Source organism: Camarhynchus parvulus, chromosome 2, assembly GCF_901933205.1.
Source record: "Camarhynchus parvulus chromosome 2, STF_HiC, whole genome shotgun sequence".
NCBI lineage: Eukaryota > Metazoa > Chordata > Aves > Passeriformes > Thraupidae > Camarhynchus > Camarhynchus parvulus.
In genome coordinates, this window is record NC_044572.1 from 22,911,829 (window position 1) to 22,926,946 (window position 15,118).

The following is a 15,118-nucleotide window of genomic DNA, read 5'->3' on the forward strand; positions in this document are numbered from 1 at the left end:
GGGTAGTTGTCATCTGATGTCTTCTGTAAGCATTAATATTTATCACTGAACTGATTACAGCTTTAGTATGGTCTGAAGCACAAAGAGTGGGGAAGCATTCAGAGCATGCAAGGATTGGGCAGCTCCTGTGCCATATCTGTATGAGGCTTACTGCACGTTAAGGGGAGCTGCCTGAACTTTGGCAGTAGCAGAGTGTTGCACACTGCCTCTTGCTAAGCAGTAGCTACATTTATTAATAGTAAGATACAAACCCACATGCTTGTTAAAAAAGTGTAATATCTGAAAAGTGAAAAAAAAAAATGCTTTAGGTGGCAGTTGTGTTAACAATGTAGGCTTCTCTAGCATGTTTCTGTTTTCTTTCCATTGGGCAATTGTATCAACATCTGTGGCATGGACAGGAGGTTTGTGCTCTCCCTTTTCTGTGGGGAGACATTTGTTGGATTGCATGGGCAGTCCTGCATCCCCACATGGCAGAGACATGTTATGTGATGTAGGGGAAGCTGTGGTGTGCAAGCATCTGTGTGTAACTGGAGGTGTCCAACCAGGAGGTTGAGTGTCATAGAAGTAGGTGCACAGGAAGGAAGCAATGAAACTGTGGTAGTAGATCCAGCTATGATGAATTTTCATGTCACTGACTCACTGGGGTTTGAAGAAAACAGTCTTTGACTTTAAGGTGAAAACCTGCTGTGGTAGTCCTTTTAAATTTATCTATTTTTACTGGAAGCAAATTGAAACTAATGGCATGCTTTTGAAATCTTTCTCTCCTACTCACTAAAATTGGTCATGCTGCTGATGTGAAGTTGAATTAAAAGTGTATTTCAGCAGATATGTTAAGTAAGAAGTGATGCTGTTTAACGTGGTTGAGAAGGTGCTATTTTTCATTCCTCATTCAGTGAACAAGCAGGTGTGCAGCAGACAGAATAATGTTATGCCAAATTAAGGTCGTCTTTTACACATGGCATTGAAAATTGATTATTTAAATTAGACTTTTTAGTTATCAGACATTAAATATAGCATCAGCATTTCACTCTACTTCATGTCAGTCTTGTCACTTAATGGTTTGATAATATGCACAACTGTGAATGGTTAATGCAGAAACTTCATTAGCACATTAAAATCCATGCTAGAAGAATGTCACTTTCATAAGTGCACTTGTAATTTATTGTCTCTATGGTCTTCATGATCCACGTAGGGCAAGAATACGTATATTGTAGGGAGAACACATCAAGATTTTTAAAATTGGTGAGGCAACAATTGCCACTCTGACCTACTTCAGCATGGAAGTGTGCTGATGAAAGGTAAAAAGGCAGATTCAATTGAATTGAATTTATTTTTAATTTTGCCATTCAGAAGTAAAAACCTGAGTCTTCCACTTACTGAACCTTAGCAGATGACTACAGCTGATCATAAGGGAGTGTCTTTATACTCAGTTAATTAAGCACACCTTCCTCATTGCAAATGACTGTAGTAGTACCCAGAGGGTACAAAAAATGATTAAAATAGCATCAAAGAGAATAGAAGTTAGCAAATTAACACATACCAATCTCTTTCCTTTGCAGTTCTGCTGGAAATAAGTGGAAAAATCTGTATATATACATTTTTAAGTGATGATGCAATAAATATTTCCAGTGACTGTATCATGTATATTTCTGTCTGACATTGCCTTGGTAGGACTCTAGACTCTTGTGTAAGAAATGCAGGAGCAAGTTAGAAGCCTTTATAAAAGCACTGGATTGAAGTGGATTGTTTTAAAATTCTTTTGGAGGGAACTCAGTTGATTCCAGGGAAGGCAGATAGGAGAAACCTTTTTTGTGAGATAAATCTTATTATGATCCTGAAAATCCTGCAGATTCAAATACCTAATAATTTTTTATTCAGATTTTCCTTATTCATACAGATGTAAATTTGTCTCAAGTCAGTACTTTCTTCATGGAACTTCTTCTGACAATTTAAGCAACAGAGTCTATTAAACTTTGACCTAAAAAGTGCAGTATTTCCCCAGGTATTAGTTAGAAGTGAAAAGCTGGATTTTCTCTCATGGTTATTATACTGGTTTAGAAGAGGGAAATGAATAGCAAACCAAGAGTGATAAAAAAGATTGTACTTGATGAGGTTTTGACATGCCAGCAGAAGTCACAGAGGGACATTTCTCATTGCTTCTGTGATAGTGCATATTACCAGATAGTTTTTTTCTAATATAACATTTTAAAACAAGTAGTTCTAAGATTCCTGAACAGTTTAGTGAGCCCAAATGGAACTGAGTTTGGTTCTGTTTATTTCCAAGGCTGTGAGATGTCACTGTAGTGATTTGTTACCTCCTTTTGCCATTTTAAATAGCCAATAATGTACATAAGCCTGTACTGTCCTCTGGATAATAGGGAGAACTTCACTGGTTGCAAGCATGAGATGGGATGTCCTAAGGTTGGTTTCTTTTACTGGTATTTTTAGATTTGATGGCCTAATAAGACTAAATATGATTTTATTGATGCTGAATACACACTTGGGAATTCAGATGACTGTGTGATACCCAGACAGTGTGCTTTGATACATAGGGCAAGCAGGAACATTTGTGTAATCAGTGTTGGCTGATAATAAAGCCTGTGTGGTATTGTGCATTATTTTTCAAAAGTAGCTATACTAATAGAGCAGTATGAGCTTGCTAAAGGAAAGACATTAATTCAGGTTTGCTTTCAGCTTTCTTCTGAAATCATGTTAACTCCTGTTCCAGATTATCTCAGCCTTTTTGCAGACTTTTGCTGCCAAGAGAGCAGAACCAAGAGTTTTGTGCGTCTTCTGCAAACTAAAAAGTTCTTTGTAGCTTTCTAGTTCTGTGTAGCCTTTTACTTCTGTATCCAGGTGCAGGTCCTCTATTCCCAAAATACAACATGAATTAAGGGAGCTCAATTGAAGAAAATAGTTTAGAAATTCCTCTTTGCCGTCACGGAAAGTCTTAAAAAAGGCCCCCACAGGCATAATTATTCTGTCCTTTTGGCAAGCATCCTCTGTCATTGGGGTCCTCAGTGCCTCAGCAGAGTCTGTGTGGAAATGGTACGTTTTCCAGAGAATCTCCCTAGGCTTGTTGTGGATTTCTGCTTTTCACTTACCCCAATATCCTAACTCTCTACCGTATCTGGTAATGGAAGGCAACTGTGTGGAGTCATCTGAGTACTTTACACAGATCGCTTGGATATGTCCGTTCCCCTTCATCCTTAGACTGGAAAGAGCTTTCTGAACCAGAGCCAGACAGTGTCAGCTGCTCTCGATCCCACCCTTTAGATGTGTTTTGCACAGCCTGTGTCAGTGTCTAGCTTACAAGCTCCTTCAGAGGTCGCCAAACAGTGAAGCATTCTGCAGCTCGTGGGCCACCAGGCAGCCATTGCATGTCTGCATGTAAGGCTCTAGGTTGTGCACTCACCCAGACTCATTCAAACACCAGAAAAGCTGGGCTCTTCATCCACATAGCTACAAGTCTCTCAGAAAATGTTGTGTTCTGAAACTACTGTGGGCATTTGGTCAAATGTTGCATATAGCTCAAATGGTTATCCAGGCATTACACTTGAAGGACTGTGTAGGTGCTAACTCACCCCTTTGAGGGCTTTCTCTTGTGTGTTTTAAGAACTGCTAATGTTCTTTTAATATCACAGTCCATAAACCCTGAATTAGCTTTGACCTGCATGCATTTTTCTCGCTGACAATGAAAAGTCTTCATTAAAATATGTTGCTCATTAAAGTGAGAGCTGCATAACAGTCAGGGAAAAAAGGTATTTTTTAATGACTGAAAGAAATAAGCAAGACTTGAAGCCACAAGTGTCAAGGGTTTTTTGTCTGAATGTAAAGTGTTGAGCTTCCTAATATTAAACTTTGCTGAAAACATGACTTCTAGGAACAAATCCCTGTCCTGTTTTCTGTCTTTTTCAACACAGTGACCTTTGGTATTTTGTGAGCCTAATTTTATTATCAAAACCTTTGTTCTTATTAATAAGCTAGAAACTGTACACAAATGATGTCTTTATTTATTGTAGGTTATTCAATACCTATACAGCCTTGTGTATGGCCATGCAAATATTAAAATTACCAACATAAAAGCTAACAAGCTGTGAATCTGTCTTGATTTTTACCACCACGACCAACCTGTTGAAATACGTGGTGAATTTGCCATTGACTGCAGCTGCCATCCTGGGCCCTTGGGAAATGGCAGTTCCATTGCTTGTTCAAAACTCCCTGAAAAAACCCCAGGCTGAGGTTTCATGGTGATTGGAATAGAGTGAGGTGATGGAAGGATGAAGCAAGATGAGAGTATGACCATGATAGGAGGTATGTCCATTTCAGACTGGGTATATGGGTAAGGATTGGTGGTACCTCACCTAGGATTCATTTTTGTTCTTGAGAAGTTAATGCAGACAATCTGGAAAGAAAATGGGTTTCTTGGAGGAGGCTTTCCTCAAGATCAGGGGTGTGAACTTGACTGTGAGAGGGCAGAAGAGCTTTGTGAGGAAGTAGAAACAGTTTTTTCCAATTCATCTTTCTTTTTGTCGGCTGGGAAACCGTTGGAAATGGAGAGGCCTCCCTTGGTGTTTTCTCATCCAAGAAATCTCAGAGGGCCAGTGGTTTGCAGAATGCTTTGCTGCCAGATGTTAGGCTTGTGTTCATGTAAATCTTTTCACATTTAAATTACCAAATAAAAACAAAGGGGAAGAGAAAAAGAGAAAGCAAAAAACCAATATTTGAGTTTACCCTGTAATGAATTCAGGAAGTTTTTTTTCCCCTTCTCTTCCACAAGCTTCCTCCAAGGAGGTGTGAGTGAATTAATTAACTTTTGGAGAAGTACTTAATGAGTACAGCATGTCTACAAGTTTGGAATAAAACTACATTTCAAAGCTGTCCTCAAGAGCAGATGTTTATTCTGTTTAGCTGTGAAGTTGTTGGGCATTTTTTTTAGCACATTATGTCAAATCACTTGACTCTTTTCACTAAAGCCAAATGAAAGACATTAATAAATATATTTTGAGTTATTATAAAGATTACAGTGCTGTAAGCTGCCATGATAATTAAAATTTCTTTGCATATTTAAAAATAATGTTTGAAGTTAAATGGTATTGATTTAGCCTGGCAAACTGGTTATTTTGCCCATCTTTTTATTTTAAAAAACGTATTATTTTGAAATAATTAATAGAATTAAATTGATATTTTCAGGCTGTAATGAAAGCTATTTCTGCTTCTTGCTCTTATTAAAATAGTTTTTATGTACCATGAATTCCACTTTAACCACAATTCAGAAAGGAATGTGCATGTTACTCATGACTTTCCTGCTATTCTTTGTTCCTGTATTTTGCTCTTAGGTTTCCTCAGCACATTGTTAGACCCTACCCTGGCAAGAAGGTGATTGATATGGCTCTTTGTGCCCTGGCTAAATAGCTAAACATAGAGTGCATTTTGTCTGCACTCAGGGAAAAAAATGAAATGCAATTAAATTCATTTCACCTTCAGTAACGTGACATTTCTGTTTCTTTCATGTCAGCCTTTATTCTCTTCTATAATCAGATTTTGTAACCCTTTTTATAATGTCTCTTCACTTCAGTAATCACTGAATCGGGTGCTTGTGTTGCAAGTTAATTAGAAATTCTCGTGTGCCTGAGTTGACTTTTTCCCAATCTTTGGTGTGGTTTCCAGATCTCCCTAGAGAGCACATTTCACTCTTCTCTGAGCTGTGAGGCACGGAGTACATACCTGCTCTTGAACCCTCCATGTTTAGCTTTGGGAGGGGATTTTTGTGTTCACATCTAGAAACTGGAGTAGCTCTTAAGATATATCAGGGAAAATGAAGGGTCTCTGCATTGGGACAGGTTCTTCATAACTGCAAAGGAAATTCCTGGGAGTTCATTTGCCCTTTGTGTTGACACAACCCATGACAAGTAACACAGCCCTTCACAGCAAGTGTCTGAAAGGATGAAGGAGAATGATGCATGTGATAGATGGAAAGGGGAGGACAAAAGATCCTCTTCATCCAGCTCTTTGTTCATAATTGTAAATTACAGAATACACAAAAGTAATGCTTAGATTTAGGAGTAAGCATTTATAGAACCCAGGGAAGGACTCTAAGAAACCAGGAGATAGTGAGTTAGGTTTCTATCTAAAATTACCTTAGAGACTATTGCAAGTAGATTTCAAAAGTTGTCTTTAGGTTCAGTTAGAGTTATTATTTCCTAATGAAAAATACATAAGAAACTCCCATTAAAATAGACTTTGAAGGATAAAATCTATTTTACTTGCAGATTTCCTTGGGTACACAGGCATTATTGTTATACTATTAATTTCTTCTTTGTTTTAGCTTCAGTGTTCCATCCCCCAGCCTTATCTCCCCATCCCTATCCACCCTGTACTGTTGTTTCCTATAATTAGTGAAGATACACATCTGTCTTCAGGCTACCACCTAATCTCTAAGGCCATATGAGTAAATGGAATATAATTATAATTTGGTAGAAACCAAGCCTTCTGCACATGGCTGTATTGCTCTCATTCTTTTTAAAGCAGTCAAATTGAATCTATGACATAGTAGGGCTTGGAGACTGGGTTTAGTCCTTGCAAAGTAAGTATATTTCAGATGGAAATTTCATTGTGTTAAATTTGGGTGGGAATTAGCCAGTTTGGGAGGAATTCTGACACAATGTTACCGCAATGTGCAAGCACCCTGCATATTGTGAAGAAATCACCTGTGGTTATATGCAAAATATTAACAGAGGTCATTTTTTGTCCCCCTCTTTTTCAGTTATTTTTATTTCAGTTGCTGCGAGGACTGTCTTACATCCACCAGCGTTACATTTTGCACAGGGACCTGAAACCACAGAACCTTCTGATCAGTGACACGGGGGAGTTAAAGCTGGCAGACTTTGGTAGGCAAGCAGTTAATTACAAGTATCTTATAATGTTGTAGGAATGTCAGACAGATGGTTCCATTGATTTCTTTTTCCCCCCACCCTATTCCTTAGACACACCTTCTTCATTGTAGATAATTGCACATTTTTCTCTTGAGTGAAGAAATTGATTATGGTCAACAAAATGCTTGATTAAAAGGGAGCAAGTGAAAAACAAATACCTACTCCAGTTCTCTCAAGGAAGATAATGCTGAAAGTATTTCCATTTTATTTACCATGAGACCTCTGAATTAGAATTAAAAACCTTCAAAAGGAAAAGAAAAAAGGTAGAGAGAGACCTGAGGAAATATAAACTGTATGAAAAGCACAATCACTTTATGGAAGTAACTCTAGGGTTGTGGAGGTCTGGTTTAACTTTCATTAAATGGTCATTGAAAGAGACTGAAGGACACGAGTGTTCCTTCTGTAGAATAAAAGACACTAGGATCCACCTGGATTGCTTTCAGTATCCATTAGTTCTTTCTGGGGAAGCCTTACATGGAATATAAAATCAGGATAAATTATGAAATCTTAGCCTTTGGCCAATTTTTAAATTTTAAGCCATTTTCTACTGGCTACACCAAGGCAAGTACTCCTTCCTCTGAAAACCATTGTGAATGCAGATGTGGAAAATGGCAGTATTTTTCTTTAGTGGTTTTCACAGAAGGTTGTAGGAATTTCTTTCTTTCCTGTAGGTCAGCTTCTCAGTTACAGATTCCAGCAGTACTTTTGAAGTAAGCTGAAAATGTGACCTATTGGCTTTTAAAAAATGTCTTTTATTTTATGACTGCTATCCACATCATGCTTCACATTTCATGCAGCAGCAGTAATGAGGAAGCCTTGTGTGCTAATTGGCAATTTCACTGTTAATGTAGTCGTGAAGTTTTGTCTTTTAATTAGTGTTACTGCAATTAACAGCTCAGTGTGTATTTGCTATGCTGGAGAAGGGAACAGGACTTAAGGTGGACACAGTCCACAAGGACTTGATTGGCCTTTGAATTGTAAGGCAATTAGAGAAATAGTATTAGAAACACTTGTCTCCTGGTTTACATATGATTCTTCTCTTTCATTTTTCAAAACTTGCTGTTTTTTGAAATAAATGCTTAAAAAACCCCATTCCTGTTGCATTTTATTATAAGGTTTCATCTCTTAAAGATATGAAACAGCTGCATCATTCAGTGTTCTTGCAGTGAAATATGAGTTAACCCTCTGTTGAAGGTGTTGTGCTGTTTAATAGTTTTGTTGTATCATTTATATGCATAGAACCCTATGAACAATCTGACTTCCAAGTATCCCCATATTATAAATTTTTGGGGAGATTGTAACAATGGTTCTCTAGTTTTGGTGAATGCTGGAAACCATAAAAGATCTCACAAACTCTTTTGTATGTAAAATGTTTCCTACGGTGTGGGGCTGGGTTGCTGAAGCTCTATGGCTTGTGTGGCTGGGGAGAGGGAGGCTGCAAACTTTTTTGCTGTGTTTTTAAGAAAAAAGAGAACAACCTGCCTTTTACCAGCACTATTAAATGCATTGCTGGAGGTGTGATGAAAAGTCCAGCTCAGATACAAGTTGATTCTGTTTGGTTGTGTTGCCTGGTACTGCCAGAGAGGAGAGGACAGGGTGGGACAATTGTTCGTGCCTTGCTGTGGTAGGAAATGTAATTATCTGTCACTTCTAATGAAATTGTTGCCTCATTGTAGCACCAGGCTAAATAGCCCTGTGATGACATGAAAGGCAGGGTTTTCACAGTTTTGTCTTGGCAGGAGTTTAAGGTTGACCATTGTGCATGGTTTTGATAGAGGGACTAGAAATGTATAAGTACAGCCACAAAGAAATACACAGTGGTAGAGACATGAAGGTATAATATTGTGCAGAAGGTATTTTTTCCCTTTTAAGTTTGCCTTGACATAACAGAAACATCTGTGTAATCTACTCTTATACACGGACAGAAGGTTATATATCTCCTTTTTTTTTTAAAGCTAGATTTTCTTTCATGGCTCATGACCTCATAAAACTGAAAACCAGATGGGTTAAATTTCTCTTCTGAGAACCAAGATGAAATATTAGAAGTGTTGAGGTTAAAGTCTGAAAGGTCATGACCCCTTTCACTAGGATCATGAGAAATGAGAGCACACCTGTGTGCTGTCTGTGTGCCCCTGTGTATATTTACTTATTCAAATGCTGTACTATTACAGCCCATCTTCCACCTTCCCAGTATGAAAGACCCTTCTTAAACAGGATGTAAACTACAGTCCTATTTCTCTTTATGTTTTTCTCCCACAAATGACTGATTTGCAATAATGTGCTTGGAAAGGAAGTCAGTTTAGATTGTATACTTGATTAATTATGTGAGGAGCAGTGTGAAAATTAGAACGATGGTTGCTTTTCTTTCAAATGCACTCAAGGCAGGAGAGAACCTATCAAGAAATCAGTGTCTGTTACAGATAGGGTTGACTTTGCTAGCATAATAAATACAAAATCCTAGAGCAAAGGCCTTTTAGTCTCTAAGGACAAGACCTTCAGATTTTGGCTTCATAAGTTTACCAAAAATATCAGCATCATGTCTCAAGTTTTTCATTTGGTGTCAGGTTTATTTAATCTCTTCGCTGTAGGATATCAAATATTTAAAAGCAGGCTAGTGGATCATAGTTCTTGAATAAACAAGGTAAAAGAAAGGCTATTCATGTCTGCCAGTGCCTTGCACTGCGGCTGAAGCGGAATCTGTGAATAACTGTGGGCATGTGTTTTGCTATAGCAGGGCTCCCAGACACACACACTTCACTGTGTGGGAGTGTCTTTGTTCAGATGAACAGCGGTTTGCTTTTCTGTTCATTGTGCTCTAGCTGCTAGGAAATGAACATTTGTGAGAAGACTCAGGGGTCAAATGAAAAGGGAGAACAGAAAATAGAGGCTTTATCAAATTAAAAATGGATGAGCTATAAAAAATGGCTTTATTGAGAAGATACAATAGGGGAGACTACATCTCGAGTAATTGTTGCTATGAAAAATAGTCCTTGAACATCATACCTGCATGCTTTTTGAAATCTAATTAAGATTCCAGAGGAAAGTAAAGTATATTAGGAATTCTTATGGAATGAAGTGCAAGAATTATTTTTGATCGTGGTGTGAATTTGGCTGTCTATGAGTTTATTTCCCCTCCTGCATATGTCAGTCTTAAGTAGAAATACAATATTTTAAACCTCTAATGAGTAATGCCATAAGAAATTTGCCTCAGCTTTCAACAGAAAGACTACTAATCCTCAGGGGCACTACCCCCTCAGCTGGTAGGCATGGACAGGGAGCAGAACAGAGCCCCTGCAAACCAGGAGGAAGTGTTAGTGACCTCCTGTGCCATTCAGACCCTCACAAGTCTGTGGGTCCAGGTGGGATTCATGTGAGGGTATTGAAAGGGCTGGCAGAAGAGCTCATCAAGTCACTCTGCATAATTTATCTTTGCTCCTGGTTAGCTGGGGAGGTCCCAGATTGGAGGCTAGCAAATGTGAAACCCATCTGCAGGAAGGGTTTGAAGAAGGATCTGGAGAACTACAGGCCTGTCAGTCTGACCTCAGGAAGGGGGCTGTAAGCATCAGAGAGTCCAACTTCTCACGCTTCCCAGGACAAACCCAAGACTTACACCATGAGTGTACTGGGAAAGCCAAGTGATGTCATTGCCAGGCTGATCTTTGACAGACTGTAGATTGAGGGAGGTTCCCAATAAAAGGTTATTGTTTTATCCATTTGCAAGAAGGGCAAGAAGGAAGGTCTGGAGTACTGCAGCTGGTCAACCACTATCCCATAGGAAATAATGGAATGAGGCTTCTTGTAGGTGTGAAGAAAATGTTTGCCAGTTTTAGTCAAGGTAAATCATGATTGATCCAGGGGATTGCCTGCTGTAATGGAATGAAGAGCTTTGCAGTTTCCCAATACCTTAAGAGTTGGTTACCAAGAGCATGGTGGTGCTCTTGGGTGCACAGTGGGAGCATGAGTGATAATGGTCATAAGCTGAAACAAACTGGCTATAAGGAAGGAAGTGTTTGGTATGAAAGTACTTCAGCACTGGAGCAGCCCAGAGATGTTATGAAATCTCTGTTCGCTTCCCTTACTGGACTAAGCCTTGAGCAATCTGGCAGATTGAACTAGGCAAATTCTCCTTCTTCTGTATGGTTCTGTGACTCACTAAATACCTTGCTTGTTTTGTTTCTTAATGATTGGAGATTGGTATTTAGTTACTGTATATGCTGATATAAATCAAGATTGGCTAATCAATTATGTTTGCATGCAGATTATCATACTTGATAAACTCCAGCACCAAGTCCCTAAATAGCTGACAATAATCAGGAGGCAGGTGAGTCCCACCTTCTGTGTGGGACTTTCCATGTAGGATTTACTCTTTTCCTGCCTTGTTTCATATCCTCTGAAAAGAGCCTCTAGCAATCTAATATTCTGACACCTCCAAGAACAATGTGGACCTTTATTCTGATCATAGCACAGTTACTCTTACATATTCTTTAGTTAAAATAGTGTTTTGCCTTCTGGGTTGAAAAATACATAGTTATACTTGTTATTAGATATTTTCTGATAAAAGATTTACATAAACTTGAGGTGATATCACCCACATTTCAATGCACTGAAAATATCATCAGGTCATGTTTGTCAAGAACAAAACATTTAGACTCGACTAGCATGTGGCGCAGTGAAAGCACTTCTGAGGCTGTGAGAGAAAGTGGCCAAGTGACTGGTTGGGCCCTTGGCCTGCTTCCCCTCTGAGATAACCAACCTGCTGCTGGGGTTTTCTTCTCAGAGAATTTCTCATTTGTGAATCTTCCCTGCAGCTGCCTTTCCCTATCATCTCATCTGTTAGACCTCCAACAGAAGTAAGCTGCTTGAAGTGGGTGAATGTGAAGTTTGAAGACCTGTTAGGTCTCTGTTTGGGGTTGTGCAGTTATTGTAAGTGCAAGGCCCTTCTGTGTAATCACATCTTTTAATTAGATGCCATTCTTTGTAGTTTGTATAATGCCTTTTTCTCTGTACTATGGCTCTAAGACAGGGTGTATAAAATATGCAGGCACCTGCCCAGCTTAGGCACCTACACAGCAGGCACACAAGTGCAAAATACAATTTCAAAGTATGGAAAAACAGGTCTAGAAGTATTGTTATCTTGAGTATATTTGAAAGGATAGGAAAACTTGATTATTGATAATTTTCTAAATTGAAAACTTTAGAAAATACTTGAATACTTGAATAGATCCCTGCCCCATTTTTTGGTAATTTTAGTAGTGTTAAAAAATCTTCAAACTGCAGTAACACTACCAACAAATTCCAGTGTTGCAAGGTGAATTGACAAGGAGCATCAGGAACTTAGTGCTTTAATGCTTGTTTCTGTAGTATGAGAGTTGCTCTTTCTCATCTGTGGGAATGGGCTTTGGAGTGGAAAAACAGCATGACATCTTTGTGAAAATGTCTTTTATTTAGTCTCTCAAATAACACTAACCCTGAAGCTTTTCCCAACTACTTTTTGTTGTCCTTTGGGGATCTCTGGATGAGTAAGGATCTGCAGGAGGTCTGTATTATGGTGAAAGTCCTGCCTTAAGCTTTCAGAATTTTGTTAATATAAAGTCCTCTGATGTAGTAAAAGAATCAAGGCAGTGTGATTCAACCATGCATCCTTCTGGATACATAGAATGATAAATAATAGATAGCAGGAGCAAAGAGACTTGAGGATTAAAATAAAGGGAATTATACTCAATGGACTTATAGTTTAAAACTGCAGCTGAGTATTAGAGAGGATGTTTCCATGCATTTCTATATAGATTTTTCTGTGGAGAGCATGACAGTGGTATGTCATGAGGGACAAGGTTATTTCTGTATAGCTTACTATTAAAATTGCTAAAACTATGTTGAAAAGTTAGAAAAAAAAAGTAGATTATTTTTCTTCACAGTAAGAATCCCACAAGGGTTTCTTTATAATGTACTGTATAAAATTCATATGAAAAGTGAATAGCATCAAAGATTACTTGCATGGATAACTGCGACGTTTTCCTGTGTAAATGTTCCACAGAGTATCAGTTCTTGGAGATGCTGATATAAGGAGTTGTCTCAGTGCCCAAAGAGCTGGTGTGATATTGTTCGGGAAGCTTGATGGGATCGTTAGCAAAATTCCTCTGAGAGTGCCTCTAGTTATGTAGGCTGGCTCCCTTTGGTTGCCTGGCTTTAAGTGAGACTAATCTGGGAAGCCTATCACAGCCTTTTGGGGTGAGTTGTAGGAGCTGCCCCATCACTCCTGAGGCTGCTGGCCCAACACAGCTCCTGCCCCCCACAGCAGCCCTTCTGCAGGCTCTAGAGGAGGGCTAAAAGCTGTCTGGGTGTTGGTTATCAGAAGCTGCTGCTGGTAAAGAAGAAAGAAAAACAGTTTACCCCAAACATAAGTCCATGGACCCCTTTAACACCCTGCCTGAGTTGAACATGGAAAAAAAAAGATGTTTCTTTCCCATATTCTTGTGGGAGGTTGCTGTTACTGCAGGTGCAGCCTTATCCTTTCTGATAATAGTCCTTGAAATCTGAAGAATTGGTTCTTTTACCCCTCAGGAAGGACAGTAGTGGGCTTCTTTGAGGACTCTAGTTGTATTAAATATCAAGAGAAGAAGATGACTTCAGTGACAATGTTGTGAGGAAATTGAAAAAAGGGAAGTGAGAACCTGGGAAGTGAACCCCAAACTGCTCAAACCAGGGTCAGCTTGCAGGTCTTTTTATAAAGTACTTTATAAAGTAGTTATTTTTGTGATGATCTGTAAATACCTCATTTTCCATGGAGAGCAGAAGCTGCTGTTGCTGTGTACAGTGGCAGCTGGGGCTGGAGCAGCAGAGCAGACTGTGTGTGTTTGTCCTGGAACAGCCGTGATGGCCTGTTACTGAGTCAGGGTAAAAAGCCCTTGCTGTCCACACTTTCTAGACCCAGGCAAAGTAAGGCCAGAGCTTAGGAGCAGAGCTGATAGCTATGACACCTTCAAATCTTTTTTCTTGAAGGAAAAATAAATGTTGTAGGCTGCAAAAGCTGTGGGCACTGTGGACCCAGAGACATGTGGCAGGCTGCCATGTTTTTATTTTACTTTCTGAGGATACTAGGCTTTCCCTGCACCCCCAGACCTTTCTTCTCAGTTTCTAATGCTATAACTGGCTGCTTCCAGGGAGTAGGCAAAGCTGCATCCTTCCCTTTCCCTCCCAGGAGCAAGGGCTTCATATGCTGTGCCGGTGACCTTCTGCTGTGATGCCCACACCTGTGGTAAAATGGGGAGGGAGATGGGTAGGTGGCAAAAAATTTCAAACAACAGCCGTGCAAAGGGATATTCTGGCATATGGTCTAAAGAATTGTTTCAGAGGTGAAGATGCAAGAGAAGGTGTGGTCTGGTGCTGCTGGAAATGTTCCTTTCTTCTCCTATTTATTTGTTTTGCTGTTCTCATAATGGATCTCCATCAAATTTACTTCATATATCTGATGGTTTTATTGAGGTACCAGTTAAATCTATAAAAAAAAATTACCATGTGAAAGTCAATGCAGTAAGAATCTCTTATGGGCAGAAAATGGGTTTCATAATCTGTGAAGAAAGAATTGATTTGACATGAGTTTACTATCTGGAGACAGCAATTGCAGAAACTGTAGGGAGGTTCAGCTGTATTCAACTAGGACTTTAACTTTTCTCTGCCAATTGTTAATACAAAGCAGAGCCACTTATTAATTTTTTGTTTATGCCAGCCTTCATTGATTGCTTTTAAACAATTGAAATTAAAAATCTTTAAATAGGAGGCTTTTCAGCTTTTACTAAGGCAGATGTTGTAACTTAAGCTCTTCCCACTGAGAAGCCCTATGTAGGATTATTGACTGAAAAGGAAAATGTATTATTTTTTAAAAAGCATGAAGGACCTGGGGATTGGTGTGACTCACTTAATGGGTCCCCTGTTAAACGAATCTCAGATTACTTAGGGTTCAATGCAATTCTCTATTGTTACAAGTGAGAGTTATATCAAGCCTTTAAATAGGAGGAAAGCATCTTAATTATCCATTAAGGGTAATAAACGAAGTTGGTTATGACACCATTAAAACAACTGTGATGAAAAATCTGTTTCAGTATTTTGTGTTTAAGAAGAACATGGGATTTGAATGTCATCTGTACTGCAGCTAGCTCAGTGCTGTGTTATTATGATAATCAAGA

The 15,118-nt window shown here is 38.9% G+C and overlaps 1 protein-coding gene across 7 annotated transcripts in view; it reads left to right on the plus strand.

Annotated features, from left to right (window-relative positions):
* CDK14 (cyclin dependent kinase 14) overlaps positions 1-15,118 on the plus strand; it is a 345,182-nt gene that overhangs the window by 153,906 nt on the left and 176,158 nt on the right. For all 7 annotated transcript variants that reach the window (XM_030944179.1, XM_030944177.1, XM_030944182.1 and 4 more), the window contains one exon: positions 6,767-6,890. In XM_030944179.1, coding sequence (XP_030800039.1) covers positions 6,767-6,890 — 124 coding nt within the window. The remainder of the gene's footprint in view (positions 1-6,766; positions 6,891-15,118) is intronic.